The sequence below is a fragment of the Octopus sinensis genome, unplaced genomic scaffold, assembly GCF_006345805.1.
Source record: "Octopus sinensis unplaced genomic scaffold, ASM634580v1 Contig18731, whole genome shotgun sequence".
Classification (NCBI taxonomy): domain Eukaryota; kingdom Metazoa; phylum Mollusca; class Cephalopoda; order Octopoda; family Octopodidae; genus Octopus; species Octopus sinensis.
This window is the reverse complement of record NW_021835988.1, coordinates 398054-420861: the sequence shown is the minus strand read 5'-3', so window position 1 is coordinate 420861 and position 22808 is coordinate 398054. Positions and strand designations below refer to the sequence as shown.

General features: G+C 33.4%; 1 protein-coding gene and 1 non-coding gene across 2 annotated transcripts; one reads left to right on the top strand and one right to left on the bottom strand.

Annotated features, from left to right (window-relative positions):
- Positions 1–1461: 1461 nt before the first annotated feature.
- LOC118761923 lies at positions 1462–8086 on the bottom strand. The gene is made up of 2 exons (XM_036500124.1): positions 7686–8086; positions 1462–2671 (listed from the first exon to the last, which is right to left on the bottom strand). The coding sequence occupies exons 1-2, from the start codon at positions 8084–8086 to the stop codon at positions 1462–1464; spliced, it is 1611 nt and encodes a 536-aa protein (XP_036356017.1).
- A 3387-nt stretch (positions 8087–11473) lies between these two features.
- Trnag-gcc lies at positions 11474–11544 on the top strand. Its single transcript has one exon. It is a non-coding gene; the product is annotated as a tRNA-Gly (tRNA).
- The last annotated feature ends 11264 nt before the right edge of the window (positions 11545–22808 follow it).

The window sequence follows — 22808 nt, the reverse complement described above, 5'->3', positions numbered from 1 at the left end:
ATGTCAAAATGTATTTTATAATCTGTCAAGATTGGAAATATTGTTGATCAGAATTAATATTGATTATTATCCCAACTTTGATCAGAAAATCGTTGGTATTATGAAATCATATAATCCAATTCCTCGCAATAACCGTATTTGATTTTAATTATTTTTTACAAACTCTTTTAAATTGAAGAAATTATAATCTTAGAAAGTGGCCTTTAAGTCTATAAGCTGCACAGATCACAAAATTTTCTTCGTTTTATTCAAAAAGATAGAACTCACATTTCGGTCCTTTTCCATGGTTCTTATACAATTCGTACATTCAAACATAGAAAATAAAATCATTGTTTACTGTTTAAATAAATTTATATGAACAAATAAATCTACTATACGACTCTATTCCTTTTCCATGACTCAATTTTGTATCAACAAAAGACAATCATACATTCTAGTTTTTTTATAGTCAACGACTAAATATATGCAAAAATCTGTCATTCCTATATAATGATCTTTCGTACTTCATAAACTTTGAAGTCACAGGTGAATCCCACTTAACTATAATCTTCATTTTTGCTTTATCTATCAGCTCCAACTCTTTAGATAGGAGATTATATTTTCTGAGCTTCTCCTTCTCCACTTGAAGGAGTCTTTGGGCAGATCTTATCCCAACTTTGATCAGAAAAATGAGATTCTTTTTTTACCAAGGACGAGAACGTGATCACGTCGAGTATACCACTCAGAATGATGTCATCGAAATACCAAATGTTCAGTTTGGAAGATAAATTACGGGCGATGTGATCAACTCCAGATGAGAACAATAAGGGGAGCAATAGATTAAATGACCTGAAGAAAAGAAGGTTAGGCGTGTTCATACTAGCTACAAATGGCGTCCGTACAGTGAATATACGCATATTTAGAAGATGATCATGTCTAGTGCTATTAAAAGCACTCAGAACATATAGTTTCAAAATTAAGACAAGTTCCACTGGATTTTTAAAAACCATTGTCAAACTCCATGTGCAACTGCTTCGCAAGCTCCTTTGACTCCAACTCCAAGTTGGTGTAGTACTCGCAAGGAGATGAGCAAGCGATTTTCACGTCGGACAAAAGTCAGTATGAGGAACAATTTGACTAAATTGTTCCTATGCGCAATGTATAGGTATCTCCCCGGCCTAATACTGCATTAAAGATAAATATAATGTGGATTAATCTTATTTACATTATTTATCACCTCAGAGCGTGAAAAAATTATCATTTTATCAAAGTAGCAATTAAGTCATCAGTGGTGACCAGTGATGCATTAATGTAGTATAACAAATCAACAATAAATGTTATAAATAACTCTATACCATTTGCTATGATAAATGATAATAGTTTTAAGCTAAATTAAGCAGACTATACAACACGACAAAACATAGGAAAGAAATGATTATTATTATTAGCACTGTCATAGGAACATAATGTAATTTAAACTAATTAAGTTCCCACATGTGCCACATATGAGACTATCTTTTCGGTCATAATTTTCCATGATGTGCGGTTGTATGCTATACTCCTGAGAGTATCTAGGTCGTCTCCATTTTTCAGTTGTCTTTTAACGCGTTGTAGTTCTTTTGAGATTACAATAGGTAATGTATTTCGTGGGCGTCCTCGGGACGCAGATCTTTCGTCCTTTGCGTAATATGATTCCATTGCCCAGTTAGCATAAACATCCTGGTCGAGTCTTAGAATGTGGCCCAATAGGCGCCAACGTGCTTCGGTAATGTCCACACTGACGGGTCTGCTGTTGCAGATATTGTATAGGGTGGAGTTCTTGATTTTCTTTGGCCAGTTGATGCCAATAAGAATTCTTAACTGTCTTCTATGGAATGCATCAAGAGATTTTGATTCAGACTCAGATATTCCCCATGTTCCTCCGTTGTACAAAAGTATGGGTTTAATAAAAGCATTGTATAATTTGGCACGTAAGGCCGTTCCAACCTCGCGGTTTCGTAGCCAAGTGGTCCGCAGTTTGTTAAGTGCAACAGTCGATAGCATCTTTCTCCTCATAATGTCTTCACTATCTCCTAAAAGAGTTCCAACTTTTTTCGAGTTTCGCCATTTTTCGTCTGTTCTATTTGCCTCCCGGTTGATTGTTACATATTCGGTTTTTTCTATGTTCACTTTTAAGAACCATTTTTCCAGTGCCTGAGGAGCAATGTTCAGCAGTTCTTCGAGAGTCGAATCGTCGGCATATATCACTTCAGTTATTGAAGTAGACTTCACTAGTTTTCTCAGATCTCTTAGTGCCGCTTCAAGATAGACAATGAATAGTACAGGTGATATTGAATCACCTTGGGGCGTTCCAATGCTTGTTTTGAAAGATCTTGATTGTACGGGTCCGATCTTCACCGTTAACTCGGTGTCTATAAGTAGTGCTCGAACCATTCTGATCGAGTCATTGTCAAGAATAGTTTTGAGGATCTCCATTAGCTTGTCTCTGCGGATTGTATCAAATGCCCTGCTCATATCAATGCCCAATATTGTGGTCGCCATTTTAAATTTCTGAGATATGGCACAGATCCATCTATGTCCCCATACTACATCTGCAGTTGATCGCCCAGGCCTGAATCCACTTTGGCTAGCCGACAGATATTCATTAACAGGGTCCTTAATACGTTCCAGTGTTACGAGCGAGAAGATTTTCCTTATTGTGTTCAAGAGTATGATTAGAGTAGAGTATGAGAGTATGTATGAAATGATCCAAATCAATTTATTTATTATTTTTATAGTTTTTTGAAACATAAATAAAATTATTTAATAATAATAAAATTTCCAAGAAGTGATCATAATTATTTTGTAATAAGTTAGCAAAATGTAGGTCTAGCATTACACTTTATTAACCTATCGTTCGTTATTTTCTGAATTAACGTCCATTTTATAAATCCGAATTTACATTTAGAAATCGGTTTTTAGATTAATAAGCTAAATTGTACACGGGATCAACTTTAATTTTATTATTTTAAATTTTTACAACTTTCCAATGAAGACACTGTCAGTTTTGCCTCATATTTAAAAAAAATATCACTATTTGTATTTAAAGAGTTATAACAAGAATCAAGTTTACGGTTTGAATCACCAGCGATTAAAAAAACTTTTAATCCAGTATTCTTCCTCAAGTCCTCAATAAACAACTAGATAGAAAAAAATTCAGAAATCCAAATCTATTCGTTCTCGATGTAATGTAATGTAGATAACCAAAAACGGTGAATAGTCTTTTGATTCTTTTGTTCCTCGACTATCCTTTCACAATGCAGTTTCATGGATTCAAAATCATTTGAGGCAATTACGATTCATTTATTTTATATTACGATTCATTTATTTTATATTATAGCTCCCAGCGTGCTTGGATGACTAGGAAAATCTTCATAGATTGGCTAATAAACTTTGATTTGAATCTAAAATACAGAAAAAACAAATTTTACTTATTCGGGATAATTGTCCTTCCCATTGCATACCTAATAATTTGTCTAATATTGAAATCATGTTTATATTGCGAAATAGTACAGTCTTGGTCCGGCCAATGGACCTGGGAATCATAAAAAATTCTAAAACGCTTTTCAATAAGCACAAACCTGCAAAAACCTTACATTAAAGAATGTTGTGATATTTGTTAAAATGGCATGGGAAGATGTATCGCAACAAACCATTTCAAATTGTTTCGGAATTCTAAATAATGATAACGTGAAAAATAAATCAGAAGATAGTATACCAATAGAAAGGACAGATATTTTTATCCGTTGGATATTGAAGAATTTCTTGCATATGAATATGCAGAAAATGATACAATAGAAGAGATGGAACATTGCGGAAACATTGAAGATGAAAATGATGAAAATATAAATGATGAGGGAGAAATTAACAAAAATGACATTGTGGTCAGGTTATTGACAATTGAAAAAGATTTATTAAAAAACATTGAAAACGAGCATGATGTCTTACTAATCTAATCTACATAAGACGTTACAAAGAAAATATAATTATATCTAAAAAAAATAAATGGGAATTGAATTTTACTTTAATAAAATTAAGATTTTTTTAATTTTTTTAATTAAAAAATATGCTAACTGAAGACACATTAAAGTAGTTTCTTTGAAAAATGATCGATTTTATTCTCTAATTGGCCAACAAAATTGAAGGAATCACAAATTTGAGAGGGTTGAGTGTATTGAATCTATTTTACTATGTTTAAGCTGGAATTACTATTCTTAAATGAAAATATGTGTGAGGACATTGACTTTTGTTTTGATATTCTCTCTTTTATTTGTCGGACTTACAATTCACACTATAATCAGTTTTCGTGATTAAAAACATCTTTCCATATCGTGTACAGTAATCTCAAGGTTGGGATTAACGCCAATTACCTCTAGATTTCGGAATTCAAAAAACCCGATTTAAAAAATTATCGGAATCTTTTAGATTGTTCTGAACAATCAATTTTTACAATTTTATCGAAAATTTGAAAAAAAACACTTTGCTTTTTGTTCCTAAATTTTCTGCATTCACATTTTGCGGATTTTGCTCTCATATCAAGATATAAAAAAATAGTAATATTTTTGATTTATAATTAATGAATTTTTGTGAATTTTGGAACAAAATCACAATCGTTGACGAATGCGTGATATTTGTGCGAAATTTTGTGTCTTTGATATCTATGATTTCAGATATTTCAGATGTAAGTCAAATAAATTGTTCAGTTTATATGGTTTTGAAACTAAAGTTATTTTAATATGTTGCCTTATGATGGTGATTATCTCGAATATTTAAATTTTGTTTAGTTTTTCAATGATTAATAATTTTTTAGAACAAAAAAGTCATTCGATCGAAATTTCTTTAAGTTTGTCGCAATTCATGAAATAAAATAAATTTCAAATCTCATTTGAATTCGCCAAACAGTTTAAATTGGAATTCATTTCTTTATTCTATCTGTATTTGAAATTTTTAGTGATTTAATTTTTGATAATATCGAATGTGAGAGTTCTTTGAGAAAAGAGAAATAATCATCGATTGTTTAAAAAATTTTTATAATGTTTTTTTATAATAATTAATTATTTCAGTATTTGGCCGATTTGTTTGTAGAATCAAATTGTAAATTGACTGGTAAATATCAAAAGCTTGCTATCATTGACTCATTTGATGAAATCAAATGTTTATTTGATTACTGTTGTAAATAATCATTTAAACAAGAATATTCGCAGATTTATCCATTTGCTAGTTGATAAGCTACAAGGGAACACTTGAATTCATGATATGATTTGAGTGGCTTCCGGATTTACTTGGTCAAGAAAATTGTTTTTGTCTAATAAATTCAGTTAACGTTAAATTAAGATGTAATTAATATTTTTTTGATACTTGCGCTAATCACAAAATCCAATTTGTTGAAAAGCTTTTTTCGGTTTAACTACGAATTCAAAATGAGAAAAAATTAAAATTTGTCATAGCATTTTATGATTTTTTTCACTCGGTGTGAATATTTAAAATATAAGCAATAGTTTAATATTCCTTTGGAATTCTTTTTTGATCATTTAAATCCCTCAGAAAATAAGAGTCATGAGGATTCAAAGTAGAAGCGATCTATTTCCTATTTCACCAAGTCCTAAAGCATTCAAAGTTTCTCTTGAATTATTAGCGACGACTAAATCTTTGAATGATCCTGACTAATGTCATAAAAATATTAAAAAAATATTTGATTTGTCAAAAAGTAACTTTTACTATCACCGACACATCCACAGATGTCCCTTCCTAGACACGTGATAATATAGTGTCACTCCTTTTAATAATTTTACTCAGAAAAACTAGAAAAGACAGTTTATTAAAATCGAACTTCTTGCGAATGTCAAAGACACCGCAAGACTCGGTCATCAAGGGTCTGGTGGACTCTAGGCTAAAGTCCACTTTTCCCTTGCGAGGTCGGACTTTCCACATACTCCCCCATGTGGCTAACATCTCCGAGTCTTGCTGGCTACCCTCCTTCACCCCATCATCGTGTAAACGACGATAAAACATCCTGCGATTAAACTCAAACAGGTTGAGAGTTTCTTCTTGTAAACAAGAATAGACTCTTCTACCTCATTCTTTGCCCTAACGACTTCATTCAGGTCCCACTTTTAAGATCCAGTAACTTGAAAATAAAAACCACATAAAGTAGACAACCTCGGCCCCTTCGTCAAAATCCTTAAAAGAAGGGATCCGACTGAAAGCTAATAATTTTATTTGTAAATAGTAGTTAACTAAAAAATAATTATTTTCCCAAAAGGTAAATGAATATTTTTCGTAACTAGAATGTCTTAAATTGCCTACGAGCTTATAATTAATATTATAAGTAAGTAAATCCATCTCACAGCGCTACGCAATGGATGAAGAATTGGAAAACAAATTAAAAATGGTGAGATTAAATATGTTCGAAGACGGAGAGAACGAGCCAATCTACGACGGAATATATGACGGACTGTACGACATGTGCAACACCGTATACGACACATTGGTCGAGGAAACGGCCCCTAATCAAAATTTGATTCCAAAAGAGACAAAACTAAATATTCGGAGTGCGATGGATGATTTCATAAAAATAATTTTGATAATAAATACTGGACTTGCTAAATATTTCGACGAACGACCAGAAGTAAATGATTTTTTATTTGAATTTTCAAAAATTGTCGACAAAATAATTCGATCGCTTGAAAATATTATCAAAATCATTCCAGAAGCTTCATTAAGCGCACAAAAAAATAAAAAATATTTATCTTCAATCGAGAAAAAACTTACTGAAACTAGAAAAATGTTAACAAAAACTTCAAGTATGCTGACCATGAAGAAATGGGGTTCGGAAACTTCACAATTGTTCAAAATTAACATCAAAAACACAGAATGCTTCAAAAAGATAACCACCGACCTTCAAAATCTGCTCGAAACTGTCCAAATAACCGAAGATCTCGCTCTATTTGGAGAAAATGAAGCAAGGATTGTTGATAAAATACGAATTGAGTTTAAAAAACAGTACACGGCACTTCAAAAAAATATTGAAAAAATGCAGGAGATTCCGCTACTGTCTTCTAATCTCAGTCAAGAGTTCGTTGTGAGAAGAAAAAGGTCCTTCGCTAAAAATGACGTCTTGATCTCACAAATCTTAAAAAATATGGACACGGAAATCAAAAAACTCACAAAACAAAAGAAAAAATCAATAAAACAAGGACATAAAAAAATTATCGCACAATTTGCAAATTTTAATTCAATGATGTGCAATATGAAATCGGTTTTGGCCCATCACAATGAAAGCCTTGACTTTAAAAATGTCTTCAACATGATTGAGGATATGATCACATTCATTAGCAGTCAAATATCAAACACTTACAAGGCTGCCTGCTATTCATCAAATGAGGGGTCATGTGAGTTTTTTAATCAACTCGAAAATATTCTAAGTGACCTCAGAGGAATTTATAATTCAAAATTTGTTTAAAATAATTGTTTTAAAATATTTAGTGATTACAATTCATTTTTGTATATTTTTAAGGTTGATTTTTGCATGAATAAATTTAAGTGGTAAAATATTTTTAAAAATGATTAAATAATCAATTAAATAAATAAGCTCAATCATCCAGACGAACTAAGAATGTTGACTATCTCCTTGGAATAACTAAATAAAATAACACCCCTCAACTCACGTGTCAAAATTGTGAATTCGAGTTCCTCCCAAAATAACCTGAAAAGGCCAATTTTCTGATTCCAGGACTCCAGCCTCAGCATAGGTGACTCCTCCAACAATAAATACGACAACTTTTGAGTAACCCCCTTTAGTTTGGGCTCCCTTCTTCACATCCTTTCCAAAAAACGGGTTATATTGCAAAGAGCTTGGAAAGTCAGTTAGTGATAGACTGTTTTCGGCAATCTCGGAAAGCAGGGTAGCCAAATATGGTCGGTAGCGTCGGTACAAATTGACAGGGTCACTTTGATAAGACTTGGAGGCCTTCTTCAAAGCCTCCCTCCACCGCAAAATAGTCCCATCAGTCCGATTACTCGACTTTTTGCTCAAAAAACGTTGAAATGACTGCGGAATTTGATACATTTGAGGAGAGACGTTCAGCTTGAGCAAATGTTTGTTGAATATGTCAAGTTTATAGTTGGCAGCCTCAGGAAATCTAATCAAACACAACAAGGACAGTCGAATTGTGTCCAAGGCAGTCACATTCGGGCAATCGGCAAACAAATTGCCAACTTTCTGCCATAGAAATTGTAAAAAAACTAAAAATACTTGCATAACTTGAGAGAAATCTAATTTTGATGCAATAATGTCCTGTTCCAGAAGCGAAGTCTCGAACAGACTGTTTTCTGTGGCTATTCTCGTTAGTTCGCCTACAAGGTCGGAGTGTTGTGTCACCATTTCCACCCACTTCCTCTGTTTGGTGTACTTTTCCACAAATCCCTGAACATGCTGAACCAAAAAACCTTCATATATGACAATGACTCAGTCCCCGTTAAGCCTTGGCTAAATCCTTTGATCTTTTCTATACAACTGGACACGTTGGACACAATTTCATCGTAAAAAAGCAACCGATTCTATACACGTGGTTCAATATCGTCCAGAAAACCTGTTTAAAAAATGTATTCGCCGAATTTAATGTTATTACAATCTGCTTTGAGCCTTTCGGTGTCAATTTTACCGTATTGTCGTGTATTCCTACCAATTCGTGTATCATAGCCTCATAAGTCCACTATGCTAGTGAACTCGGTTAAAGAGACCGAATTGATGACAGGGATCACTGGGTCTATATTCCGATCTACTATGACTAGCAGCGAATCATAGTCCTTAGAAGATTCGTTCTGCATGTCCAACATATTTTTTAGTTCATAGCATATTTTGGCACAATGAGGGGACGAGCCTTGATGACGGATCTCGGGGTTTTGCCCCAACGAATTGATCACTGACATTAATCCCCCACAAACAAGCTCAAATGAATCACCTTTCCAACCTCCATTATTCTATTTTTAAATATTAATTAAATTACAACCGTATGACATGTCTCAATGTTGAATGTAAAGAGACAAGGACCATGGGCATAGTAGTCTAAGCAAATTTCCTTAAGGGAGTAACCCAGATAAGAATACTCTGAGGGCCAGGACTCTCTCGTCGTTATCTGCCATGGCAATCCCTTCGATAAAGTCAGTTGGACAGTAACTTGAGAAATCTAAAATATTTAAATATTGGGGACATATTGCATAATGTGTAAATCGGGGGGTTGACAGTTCTTTGAGGATTAAATTATAATTGGAATTGGTCGGCTGCACAAAAATTATGGCCACTACGAAAGATAGAGACTCGCAAGTTTGGTTTTTTAATTGGTCGAATAAAAATACTTGTTTGTATAATAGTTCCGTTGGGGAATATATGTAGCTTACTATTTTTGCCTAATTTAATTATGTTTTATATTGTTACTGTATTGGCATCGAATAGCATTGCCTTCATTCCGGGACCGGCGTCTTCAAGCATTAAATCTATGTAAAATTTTGCTCCTTCAATTAAATCCATTTTTATCAACTAAACATGCACATTAGTAGCTACAGAAAGTCAATTACAATTTAAATAATTTTATAAAATATATATTTTTTATTTTCGAAAACAAAATTAATAAAAGGATACGAAAGTCAGAACAACTTTGTACTCAATAAAATGAGAAACAAATCATGCTTAAATTGGGATCACCTCTCAAAAAGACCTGAAGCAAGTTGAGGTGGAAAAGGTCCATAAGTAAAACTTCCTGCCAGTGAACTGAAAATAATCCACAACACCAAAATAATTAGAGTATTTTTTTATGACTAGTTTTCTTTGAAGTGATTGATTAGCTGTAATTTTAACAAAATTGTAAATTTTCATTGAATAACTTCGGACTTAAAAAAATGTAGTTTTTTGGGAAAAATTATGAAATTGGAAATGTGGTCTGGCAAATGGCGGGTCAGACGATGACATTTAATATTATTTTAGAAGATTATTATTAATCTAATCAAAATATGGAAGCTTTCCATGATTTTTTTGCTCCGCTTTATTTGAAAATTTGTCTATTGAAGAAGGAACTTGGACTTTCATACAGACACTCGTGTTAAAGAAAACAATAGCTACTATGATAATCTGGCTCAAGCATATAATTTAAATCACTGAAAAGAGATTAATTCATCCGGTAGCCTCATAATAAACCAAGCCATTCTTGTAAAGAAAATATTGAAAATGAAGAAAAAAACCCTAAATGATCTGGAAACAGAGGATGAAGGAGTGATGGTAGATGGTCATCTATACCATTTCAAATCAATTTGTTAATTATAAACTTCAAATGAAATCTGCATAATTCAATTAGTCAATTACAAACTTCAAATGTCATCTGCATTATTCAATTTGTCGGGTGGGGAGCAGTTTTTGTGAGGAATCGAATCGGGGTGATGTGCTTCTGGTTGCTAAGGTCTTGGTCTTTTGACGTGTGGTCCTGTTGGATGGCTAAGAAGCCTTTTCCATCTTTCTTAATTAGGTGATCAAGGGGACTTGGAATAATGTTGTTCAAATTGGAAATTTGCGTTATGCTAGCCGCGGCTCGACATAGTGTAGTCTCAATTTTAAGGCGGTTAGACCATGACAGATTAATACCCCATGCGGCGAAGGCATAGCCAATTGTTGGTACGATAAATTGTTTGTAGAGAGTGCCAAGAGCCGGAAACGGTTTCTTTAGTCCGCCAAATATCGATTTGATTAGTCCAATCGGTACTTTTAATGTTCTTTGTGAATAAGATATTTTCGTTGTCTAGAAAAAGATCAGCAGTATGGCCTTTAATTTCCCCAACCTTCGGGTTTTAATTTCACAATACAATATTTTATCATTCTCACGTTTTGCGTTGCCCAACTCATTTCTTTTGTGAGTTTTCTTTGTCAAAAAAACTTTGACTTTAGCAATACAAGCTGATTGTTTTAATTTTAAGTGGGAACTAAATTTCAGTTTATGTTCAAAAGGGGCCAAATCATTTCTTTTTTTTATTTATTTTGCCTCAACAATTTATTATAGTATGTTCTTCACGAAACTTTCTCGTCTACAAATGACTCCAATAACTTTCAGAAATGAAATGTTTTTTTTACATTTTATGAGATTGAAAGTATAATTTATTAAATAATTCGAATAACAAAATGTAAAGAATTTTATGACGCTATAATAGTCTATGAATTATCAGCGTTATATTTGTAGTAAATAAGACAAAATGAAATTTAAATATTTATAAGAGTTGTGAAAAGTGGTATTATTTAAATAATAGAAAAAGATTTTTTAAAGACTTTTCTTAATTCTTGATTTTTGCAAAATATTTTTTAACCACTGCATCAAAACTAAAATTGAATAATCCTTTAAAGTTTGGAAAGCTGAGCATAGTTAAGAATGATCAAGATCGTAAAATACCAAACAACCGACGATTTATCCAAACAGCGCCTGTGGTGTAGAGGTATCATGTTCGCTTGCCATGCGAGCGACCCGGGTTCGATTCCCGGCAGGCGCATTTTTTCTTCTATTGATTGAAACTGCTTAAAATTCTTACCTTTGTTATCTACGTTTAACCCGTTTTTGTTTTTTTGACAGTAAATTATTTGGGAGTGAATACATATTAGGAAGTTAGGATTCTCCATTGGCCGCACTGCAAATAGCAAACGAGTTACCTCTCAAGATGCTGGTTTCCTGGTTGTCATTAGTTTTTTTCAGCTTTTCAATGACCAGAAGAATCCTTTTCCACTCGGCCCCAATTATGCCGCTCTTCTCCCTTTTGTCATTTAAGTGCTATTGTGATTTTTAAATAAAATTTACTATTATCCACAAATATGATCAACCGCTGACATAGTATAGTATGGAGTTATCGGTGGCTAACGGCCATATTTCAGAAGTACAAAACTCTTTGAGAATTGTGCGTTTTCTGCTAGCTGATACGAGTCTCGTAGTGGAAATGAGGAGACACTATTCGGATAAATTTTCCACCAGGATTAATACTCCTTAAGAAAACTCTCTTTCAACAGTTCTCCTTGCAATCTATTTAAAAGCCGCGTCAAGAACTTTAGAAAAGAATTGCATCACTTAAATCAGCGGTTCTCAAATGCGGCCCCTCTAGAGTAACTTTTTTAATTTTTTAATAATGTTTAAATTTAATTATTCATTCTTAAGGTTAAACATATCCATAATTAGTGATTTAATTAATCAATTTGAAGCACGTTTTGGGGTACATTTATATAAATTTAATTTTTAGAATTTTAAAGAATTCCTTCCTTTAATGAAAATATTCGCAACTCCATTCAGCGTGGAAATTAAGGATGCGCCTGCTAAGTTTCAACTAGAACTCATTAATTTACAACATGATATAGAACTGGCGGCATTGTTCAAAAATGCGTCCATTATTAATTTTTACGAATTAATTCCTCATGACAAATTCAAAAATATAACACACAATGCATATATAAATCTACATTTTTATGCGAATCAATATTTAGTAAAATGGAAAATATAAAAATATATAAAATATTTTTTGTGCGGCCCGCGAAGCTAATCTTAATTATCGATTTGGCCCTTGAGCTAAAAATGTTGAGAAACCCTGACTTAAATAATCATTTTGGGCTGACGACATCAATTTTGTATCTAAGGATGTGGAAATTCCGGCATTTTCCTATGGCTCAACGAACTTGTTTTTTGAAGACAAAATCGTATTTTAGTGGTAGGTTTACAGAAAAGGATCCTTGTTGAAGAATTTCTTTTTGCCCTTACAATTGACGAGCTGAAATAATAAAAATTGATGATATTAAATGTTATTTATTTTATTTTTTAAATGTTTTTAATTTATTGAATTAACTACAATAAATTATTACGCACGTTATATTATTTTATTTTGTTGTGCATGTATGCAGTTAATTCTTATTTTATTTTTTCGTGCTTTTATGTTTTAATTTTATAATTTTTTGTTTTTTTATTTATTTGAGTATTAATTAAATTGATTACTGGTAAAATATATTGCATAAAGTATATTTTGCAAGTGAATTTGTATTCATTTTATCAATTGATTAATATGCATTCATACAGATTTTTTTAAATTTATTTCTTTCTAGTATTTTATTGTTTATTTTGATTTTTTTACTATTTTGATTCTTTTCTACTATTCTCATTTTTTTAATACACTCAAACGTTTCAAATTGGGCATTTTTGGTTACAGTCAAATCTCTAAATCTCGCCATTTTTTGGGACCGACCAAATCGTGGCGAGATTGCCTTTATTACCCAATCACGTAATAATGTTGACACTTGTGAGTTGCAAAACTCTTTTCCATTATCTGTGTGTAGACTTTCTGATGGCCCAACTGAGTAAAACTAATCTTTAAATGAATTTCTTATATTTTGTGATGTCTTATTTATGAGAGGAAATGACCATGCAAATTTTGAATAGCAATCGATCACATTAAGAATCCATTTATATTCATTATTGTGATCAGAATATCTCCTAAGATCAACACAATCCGCCATAAATCTTTCGAATTTACGGGAGACGGTGATCATTCGAATATCTTCACATGTCTTTAGGCTGTTGAAATGATTGCAGGATTCACAAGTCGATATAAAATGGCGAATAACTTTTTGACTGATACCAATATATTTTTGGGAAATTAAATGGCACATTTTGGTAACACCTGGATGTCCGATAGAGTGTTCTTTAGTTAAAATTGAGTTAATTCTAGCTTCTTGAAAAGAGCAGACAACAGTACGGAAATTTCCATTATGTGCAAAAAATAATTCTCCATTTACTAGTTGTAGATTCTTACATCTTCTGCGTAACGTCCGCTTTCGATTTTCAGTGAAGTCATCAGGATACTGATTATATTCAATATAGTTCATAATGTTCTTTAATTCATCAGGAGTTTTAATGCATCTTGCAAAAAAATTTTTAGCCAACAAAAAAATCATATAATCTTTTTAAGTCTTTTTGAGTGTATCTTTTTATGCATTCCTTCCCTGGTGCATATCATGACAAAATTATTAGATAACTTTTCAATGATTTTTACAGGTGAAGAATATGGGCTCTCAAATTTTTCTAATCTGAGAGATGGATTTGTCCCATAATCTTTTTGAATTCTTGCCTTTGAAATAACAAAAAATAACGTATACAGTATCTCCTGCTTTCAAATCGTACTTAGAACGATGAACACCCATTCTTTTGTTCATTCGTTTGAAATAACGCGAGTCCAAATTAACCGGAACAAAATTAAAATCGAATGATTTTTCTGGCTCTTCATTAGTAGTTACAACATCTAAAAATATTTTCTATCTTGAATCAAACTATCGTCTTCGTTGTCATCAACTTGAGCATCATGGACAACCGGATTAAAACCAAATATTCCATGATATCGCACATCTATATTATAGTTTTTATTTATAGCACCTGTCGAAGAATGCGTTTTTAAAATCATTGTGCCGACTTCTGGTTCATCATTAGTAGTTATAAAATCTAAAAAAATTTTTTTTGAATTAAACTATCGTCTCTGTTGTCATCAACTTGTGCATCATAGACAATTGGATTAAAACCAGGTATTCCACGATATCGCATAAATGGTGTTTCATCTATATTATAGTTTTTATTTATAGCACCTGTCGAAGAATGTTTTGTCAGATTATACACATAAACCGCTTTCCTGATATGCTTAATCCAAGTTTTGTTCTGGTCTTCAAACATCATTTTTGACAAAGATCTCGAAATTGTCTGATTAAACCGTTCTAAAAATCTCGAAATCGTCTGACTAAACCTATAATCCCCTGACTTTTAGGGTGATTAGGTCGTCCATGGATTTGTTTAACGTTATATTCCGCAAAAAGATTCGAAATGTGGGAATTTTTAAATTCCTTTCCATTGTCGGACTGAAAAAATTCACAAGGTCCGTAGTCCATAAAAATTTCTTCAAGATTTTTCGCTACTTCTACACCTGATTTGTTTTTTAAATTGCGTGTAATAGCATATTTGCTATATACATCAATGACTGTTAATAGCCACGTATATGAGTCATTATTATTCTTAAATCTATTAAATAACTTCATTAAAATGAATGCCTTTTAAGATCTATTAAGTCCATTTGAAATCTTCTGTTGGGTCTGTCTGCAATAACATGAAATTCAGAATCCGATTGTTTAAGGGGTGTGGAAAAGCGGCAAACGTCACAGTTCGAAACAACTTCACGAATGATATCTCTTTTGATTATGAAAAATCGTTCTTTGCATAGGTTCTCCAATGCGTTATGCCCACAATGATTGATTTTATGTAACTGTTCGGCAAGCATTCTCATTTGTTTAGTATCGTCCAACGAAATCACTAATTTGTTAATGTTTCCATCTTTCAGATAAAGGTGTCCCTGAATAAACACAAAAGATTCGGCTTTCTTAATAAGCCTTCGTCTCCGGAATCTGTCATCTGTCTGTGGAATCTCCCCAGACAGGACTTTCTTTAATTCCTGATATTCAAATTGATCTTGAATAAAGCATCTTTGGTTCGATTGTGACATTGTTACAACAAAACGAAACTAAGCGTGCAACGGTATTAAAAATGTTGTATGATTCTGGTACGCCGTATAAATTATATTAGATAGATTTTATATATTATATATATTGGAATATTATCTCAATGGTACTAACGTTATTTGATATTTTTTGTTCCATTTAATAGCTTTTAAAAAAGTCGATATGTGCGGCTCGCGTGCGCGTCGCGCTCGCGACATATTCAATATAGTTCATAATGTTCTTTAATTCATCAGGAGTTTTAATGCATCTTGAGCAAGAAAAGGCCTAAATGGGATTCAAGTTTGGAAATGCGGGAGAATAGAGTTTCCAATTCTTCGAGCCTGTTACATAAAGCCTTCCTAGTAGACTTGCTATTGATTGGAGAACCCAGAATGATAAGGTCATCAAGCTGGGTGATGCACAGGTCTTCAATATGGTGAGATAAGGTGGAAAAAATAAGTTTGAATTCTGAAGGGCTCGCAGACAAACATATCAGCTCAGAATTGGATCCATTCAAAGCGAGTCCAATGGAAGCAAAACCAGAAATAATTTTTTCTACATCATTCTTGACGATCTCCAAAGCCCCACCAAGAGTAACATCATCGAGGTACCAAATGTTGACCTCAGAGGACAATTGACGGGCAATGTGATCAGCACCGAGTGAGAATAAAAGAGGCCCAAGAGGGTCGCCTTGTTGAATACCAGTTTCGGACATAATAACATTGTCGGCAAACAAGAGACTGCTGGGGGAGGCGTAAGACAGATGAAATATTTTTTGACTTAAATTGTTCACCGCTTTTCCTATCAACTATTTTTCTTGTTTTGTTTGGAATCACGTGAAAAACGCATTCATCCGAAAAATTGTACTTTTTAATTCATCCTCAAATATGGTTAGAAATCTTTTCGTTATTTCCAAATTTTTTTTCAATGTTTTTTTGTTCAAAAATGGTTTATTTTAAACTAGCTCGGCAGCTCGCTTCGCTCACCGCGACCTAGCTCCTGCGGAGGGCCTGTTTCATCAAAATTTTTTTGTTTTATTTTTTAAATTTATTTATTGAATTATTTTTGTTTTTTTGGTGTTTTTAATTTTTCAAAATTTGTAATTTCTTTTTTAATTTTTATTTGTTTTTTTTTAAACTTTTTTAAATTTGTAATTTTTTTATCTTTATATTTTTGTTTTTATTTATTTTTTCTTTTTTTTAAGAAAAACTACTTGGTGGTAATCATCATTGTTAACTACATCTATACGGACGACCGTATAAATGTTGACGAACCAAGAGAGGATCCAATTAAACCACCCTTTCGTATTCTTAACGACAAAATAGTCATGTGAGAAGTCATAAATTCGATGACGGTATGTTGAGCAACCATTGATTTTTGTTACAAGGTGGCTCGACTCATCAAAGAAGTAGAAACCCTCACCTTCGGGCAAGACTCCCCCGGTCAACTTTGGATTAGCCGTCTTAGATTACAACAGAGTGTTGGCAAGTCGACATAATAATCTACATCAACCAACTCGATAAGGTCCCCACGGATAGGATCATCAACAACATGCATACTGACATCCGGGGCAACGTGCCATCCTCTAGTACAGTGGTTCTCAACCTTTTTTGTCCGCGGACCCTTTGTGAGTAAATGAAAAATTTCGCGGACCCCCTACATATTTATTAAGTTTTTTGTCAAAAAAATTTTACTTATCTAAAAACAAAATTTACTATTAAATCAATAGAGAAAATTAGTGAGAAGGTTGATATTGTTCTTTCGAGGCAATTTTTTCAATAAGAGGCTCGGTTGTCGACAAGCAAATCTTGATGTCATCCTCAATATTCAGTCTTGCGCGATGATTATTTTTTATATTGAGAAGTGCTGAGAAGCCATGTTCGCATAAATATGTTGTCGGGAATATAAGCAACAAATTTAATGCATTTGCGCTTACGGAAGGATAATGCTGACACATTTCGCACCAAAATCTTGATAAAGCAAGTTTTTCATACAAATCTTTTGCGTTTGAATTATTGATCATGTCAATAAAAGCCTCTTTGATATTTTCATCGACCAAATGTGGATCAACACTGAATGGTGTACGAATGAATTTCAAATCAATTTCGTTCAATTCTGGAAAGTATTTATTTACTTCTTGTTGAAGATATGTTAAATGTGCATAAATAAGTTCGGTTATTTTTTTGATTTCAAATGCATCTATATTTACAGATTGTTCTTCAAAAGATTCAAACATAGTAAAATTATTTAGTTTTACTTTTTCTTTCCACAGTGTTAACTTCATCAAACAAGCACTAATAATTAATATGAAACAGTTACCAAAGTTAATTTTATCCAAAAATCAATTATTGTTTCACGTCTTCCCTGAAGCGATTTGTTGAGTGAATTTATACGAGAGAAGACATCTCTCAAGTAAGCAAGTTTAGATAGCCATGAACTATCCATTAATTTCGAAATAAATTCCGATGATTTGGAATTGTTTTCGCGAATAAAATATTCAGATAATTCATTCCTCAAAGAAAAAACTCTGGCAAGAATGTTTCCCCGAGATAGCCATCTCACCTCAGTGTGGAATAACAAAGCCTTTCCATTCTTTTCAAATTCTTCGCAGATAAGTCTGAAAATCCGCGAATTTAAACCACTCTTTTTAATATAATTTATGATATGTACGACATCATCGAGAACATATCTTAAATCTGAAGGTAATGTTTTTGCAGCAAGTGCATATCGATGTAGCATACAATGCATATGTTTCGTTTCCTGGTTAGCAAGTCTAACTTGGCCTCTAAAGCCAGAATGAAAGCCAAGCATTGCTGGAGCTCCATCGGTTGTGCAACAACATACATTATTCCAAGATAACCCAACACTGTCAAAAAACATAGAAATTGCTTGAAAAATATCCTCTCCTTTAGTGGTCGATTCAAGCGAATAGGAAAATAAAAATTCCTCTTTAAAATCTTCGTCATATACATAACGAGCAAATATTATTAATTGAGCACAGTTCGCTACATCGGTGGATTCATCAACTTGTATAGCGAAATTTTGATGGCATGAAGTTTTTATTTGTTTTACCACCTGTTAAAATAAATAATATAATATCAATAACCTGACACTTAATATTTTCTGACATTTCAGAAATTCGTCGATGAACAGTATCATTCGATAATGGTATTTTCGAAATCATATTTTCAGCATGAGTGCAATAAGAGTACGTACTATGTCTTTACTACAAGGAAGAATCAGTTTTTCGGCAATATTATGAGGTTTCTTTTTTTTCGCTATACGTAATGAAATCATGTAAGATGCTAATAGCATCGAATTATCAGAAGGCAAAGTTTGTATCAAACGAGTCAATACTTGATTTTTCATCGTTTTACGCAAAGAAATAAAATAATCTTTATTTTTGTGGATTAGATGGGGATGACATGTGCGCAAGTGTCTCACAAGAGTTGTTGGTTTCATGCTATTGTGTGACAGAATTTTCATGCACACAACACATTTTGGGCTTTCAAATCCATCTTTATCAATACAAATAAACCCATATTTTATATAATCAGGATTATATTTGCGTATCTTAATAACATTCGAGGAATTCATATCAATAGAATGCTTAAAAATTTTATTAACTTTTACTAAAAAATATATATATACGATTTTATAAATAATTGAGTTACATTTTTTTTTCTTTATTAGGTTTTTTATTTGAATAACAAAACAATTGTTAGTTAACTAAATTAACCCAGCCGAACGGATTGCTTGCGTTACATTCAGCTTTAAAGTAATTTAGCCTCTTCAGTATTATTGAATATTAAAATATATTAATTTATTTAGCCCCCTCAGTATTATTGAATATTAAAATTTATTAATTTATAATATATCTAAAAGAGATATTATTAATTATTATTTAATTCTATTATATATTAACTTAAAATTGTTATCATTAAATATAAACATTTGAATAAAGTTTAAGAAAAATCTCGCGGACCCCAGGTTGAGAACCACTGGTTTAAATAATATTTTTGAATCATTTTTTGTCACTAACATATTGTGTGTCATGCTTTTAATTCTTTAAACGGTCTTGCGAGCTAATTCTCACTTCAATTAAATCAATTTCCTTTTTCATATTGTCATAAACGAAAATATCAGGTTTATTTATTTTATTTATTTTTTAACAGTAATAATAATAATCAAATGATCTACGTTAATTCTTGGATTGAGAGGACGAGCAAAAAGACAGGCAGTTTCCGCGCAATATCAGGTTTATTGAATTGGACTTTCGTTTCAGTTATAATTGACGTGTCAACTCTGATTTCGACATTTTGGGTCGACATTAATTTACTGCTTCGTTTAATCCATGCATACGACATAAGTAAAGATAACAAAAAACACAGTTTTTAATAACATTTTCAATCTCATTTCGAGTAAAACAGTAAATTTTACTTTTTCCTCTTCTATACAAAAAAATCTGAGCAAGCAATTGTTTTTTTGAATAAATTCCTTTTTGTCAGAGAATTCAAAATTTTTTGGATGAATTTTCAATCTATGCTTTTCTCTCATTTCAATCACTTAAAGATCCCTAAACTCTGATTTTTTAAATTTTTTGAAGATTTGCTTTTGAAAGTGAAACGAAACCCATTTTTATATTATTATTTAACCCCTGGAACACAGAAAAGAAGAATAGTAATCGTCTAATTAAGTGATCCCGGTGTCAGTTCGTCTCTTTTTATCCCTTTTTATCTCGAATTCTTAATCAATGTCCAAAGGGAATGGTTTTTTCAAATTTTCTAAAACACTTCTTATAGGCAAGATACTCTCTTCAAGGGGACCTCCAGTAAATCTTGCCATCGTTAAGAAGATGTGCTGTCATAAATAACGTCCCACGTGATTGTTTGGGGAATGGATAGGGCAGCTAGAGTTATATCAGGTGACGTTCGGGAGTCACCATTTCTGGAAGGAGTTCTTGTATGTTTGTTCCGGTCATTCAGAATTAACAAGTTGTCAATCTGTCCAATATTATAGATCCTTTTTGGTCCAATAGTTGGTTTTTATACCATAGGGGGCTTTTTGCATTCTAATCCCCGCAAATTAATATTTTCTAATCTTATAAAATCTTCAAGTTTAGGACGATATCCTTTATAACATGAAGACGCAGGAGGTATATATATCGTCATCCGGAAGGATCTCAAACTTATTTTCACTGTGGTTTGTTCTAAAGGATAATCCATGTCCATAATGGCCGATATCTTGTTTGATAGGTCCATAACATTAATCTGATTGCGGATAAAGGTTAGGAGGCCTCTACCTTTTCCAAGTTTACGGAACACGGAATATCCAGGGAAAGTTGGGGTTGAATCTTTCTATGTAAGCTTTGACTCCTGAATTAAAGCAATATCCACTGAGTTGGAGAAGAAATCGTCTAAGTCTCATAATCTTTGTTTGAATTCCATTGAGTTGACTTAGGCAATAATCAGAGAGAGTCCTGGATTTGGTTTGACATCGCCAGAAATAAGTAGAAATGCACGACACCATCCACGTCTCCATGAAGAAGGGATAGGGGGTTTGCGACTCTTTTTCACATGTATTGTGCAATGCCACAACGTCGTAGGTAAGCCACGCGACATATCTTATAGTGTTCTGAATTTACGTTTCGAGAAGAATTAAAACACTTACACTTAATATTTTCTGACATTTCAGAAATTCGTCGATGAACAGTATCATTCGATAATGGTATTTTCGAAATCATATTTTCAGCATGAGTGCAATAAGAGGTTGTTGTTGTGGTGTAATTTTTTTCAATTTATTCAATTTTATTGTAATTTTGTCACATTCATTGTTGTTCTTCGTTGTATTATCTTATCAATCTAATTTTCCTTATCGATGACTCTCTGTTCCGTTTGTAACACTTGTAACAAAAGGAAGAAAACCATCCGTTGCGACTCCTGTGACGCCAGTTTCCATCGTTCTTGTATCAAGTTGTCCAAGAAGTCTGCTTCATCTCTTACTCGTTGGGTCTGTTCTGCTTGTTCCTCTTTCCCTCCCTCATACATTCCTCGTGTCATCAGTTCTGGGTCCTCTGTTCCCATTCGTCCTTCCCGCTTCGTGGACCCCTTCCTGCTTAATCCAGAATCAGTCTTAAGACTCGTTCGAAATTATCGAGCTTCTTATCGTATCCCTATTAGAATTCCCAGATCTGCCCGCTTTTCTGCGGCGAAGGCCTTGTCGGCTTTAATAGAGTCGGTCATTTGTGACCAGACCATTCCGAATTGGAACCGACTGTTCTGCTTTGCAGTATTTGCCCTCGCTTCCCCAGCTCAAGGTTCATGCTCGAACAAATCCCTTTCCTCTTCCATCAAAGAAAATATAAATAAGTTCATGAAAGAATCTTTCAGTCTGCCTTCTCTTACGGGCAAGTCCAATAAAACAACTTCATCCATTCCTAAAAACAACCCCATTCGGTTACGCAAACGTATCAACTCCTGCTTAATGGCGCACGACGTCGGTTCTGCGGTCCGCATTCTTTCATCTTCCGATTCCGTCCGCACCATTACTCCGGATGTAGTCAAAATTCTCAGCTCAAAGCACCCGACTGGCAATGTGCCTAATTTTTGTGCCCAAACTCCAGAGGGGGTCTCGATAGCTTCTTCGTCTGTCCAGCAACTTTTGTTTGCCTTGAAATCTTTCAGAGGCAATAGTAGTGGTGGTGTTGACGGTCTCCGTCCCATTCACTTAATCGATCTCATTTCCGATACTGCCGAGGCCGGAAACTGTCTTTCACATTCTATCACCAAGCTATGTAACTTATTCCTCTGCGGGGATATATCTGAACATGCTAGATTGCTTTTCTTCTCTGCGAACCTGACAGCATTGGAGAAAAAAGACGGCGGCATTAGGCCTATTGCCGTCGGAAATGTTTTCCGCCGTTTGTTTGCAAAAGTCGGGTGCAAACTGGTAATTCCGTCTATTAGTGACGAACTCCAGCCCATTCAGTTGGGCGTTGGCGTGCCTGGCGGTTGCGAGGCCGCGGTCCACGCATCCCGGTGTTTTATTGATTCGACTCACCTCTCTGAAAAGCCCCGGCTACTGCTAAAATTGGATGTTAAAAATGCGTTCAATTCTCTCAACAGAGAGCATCTACTTGAGGTTTGTAAAGACAGAATTCCTTCATTGCTGCCATTTGTTTTTCTTTCATATGGATACCCGAGCCTTTTGGCTGCAGGTGATTCCTTTATTTCCTCTTCTTGTGGTGTAC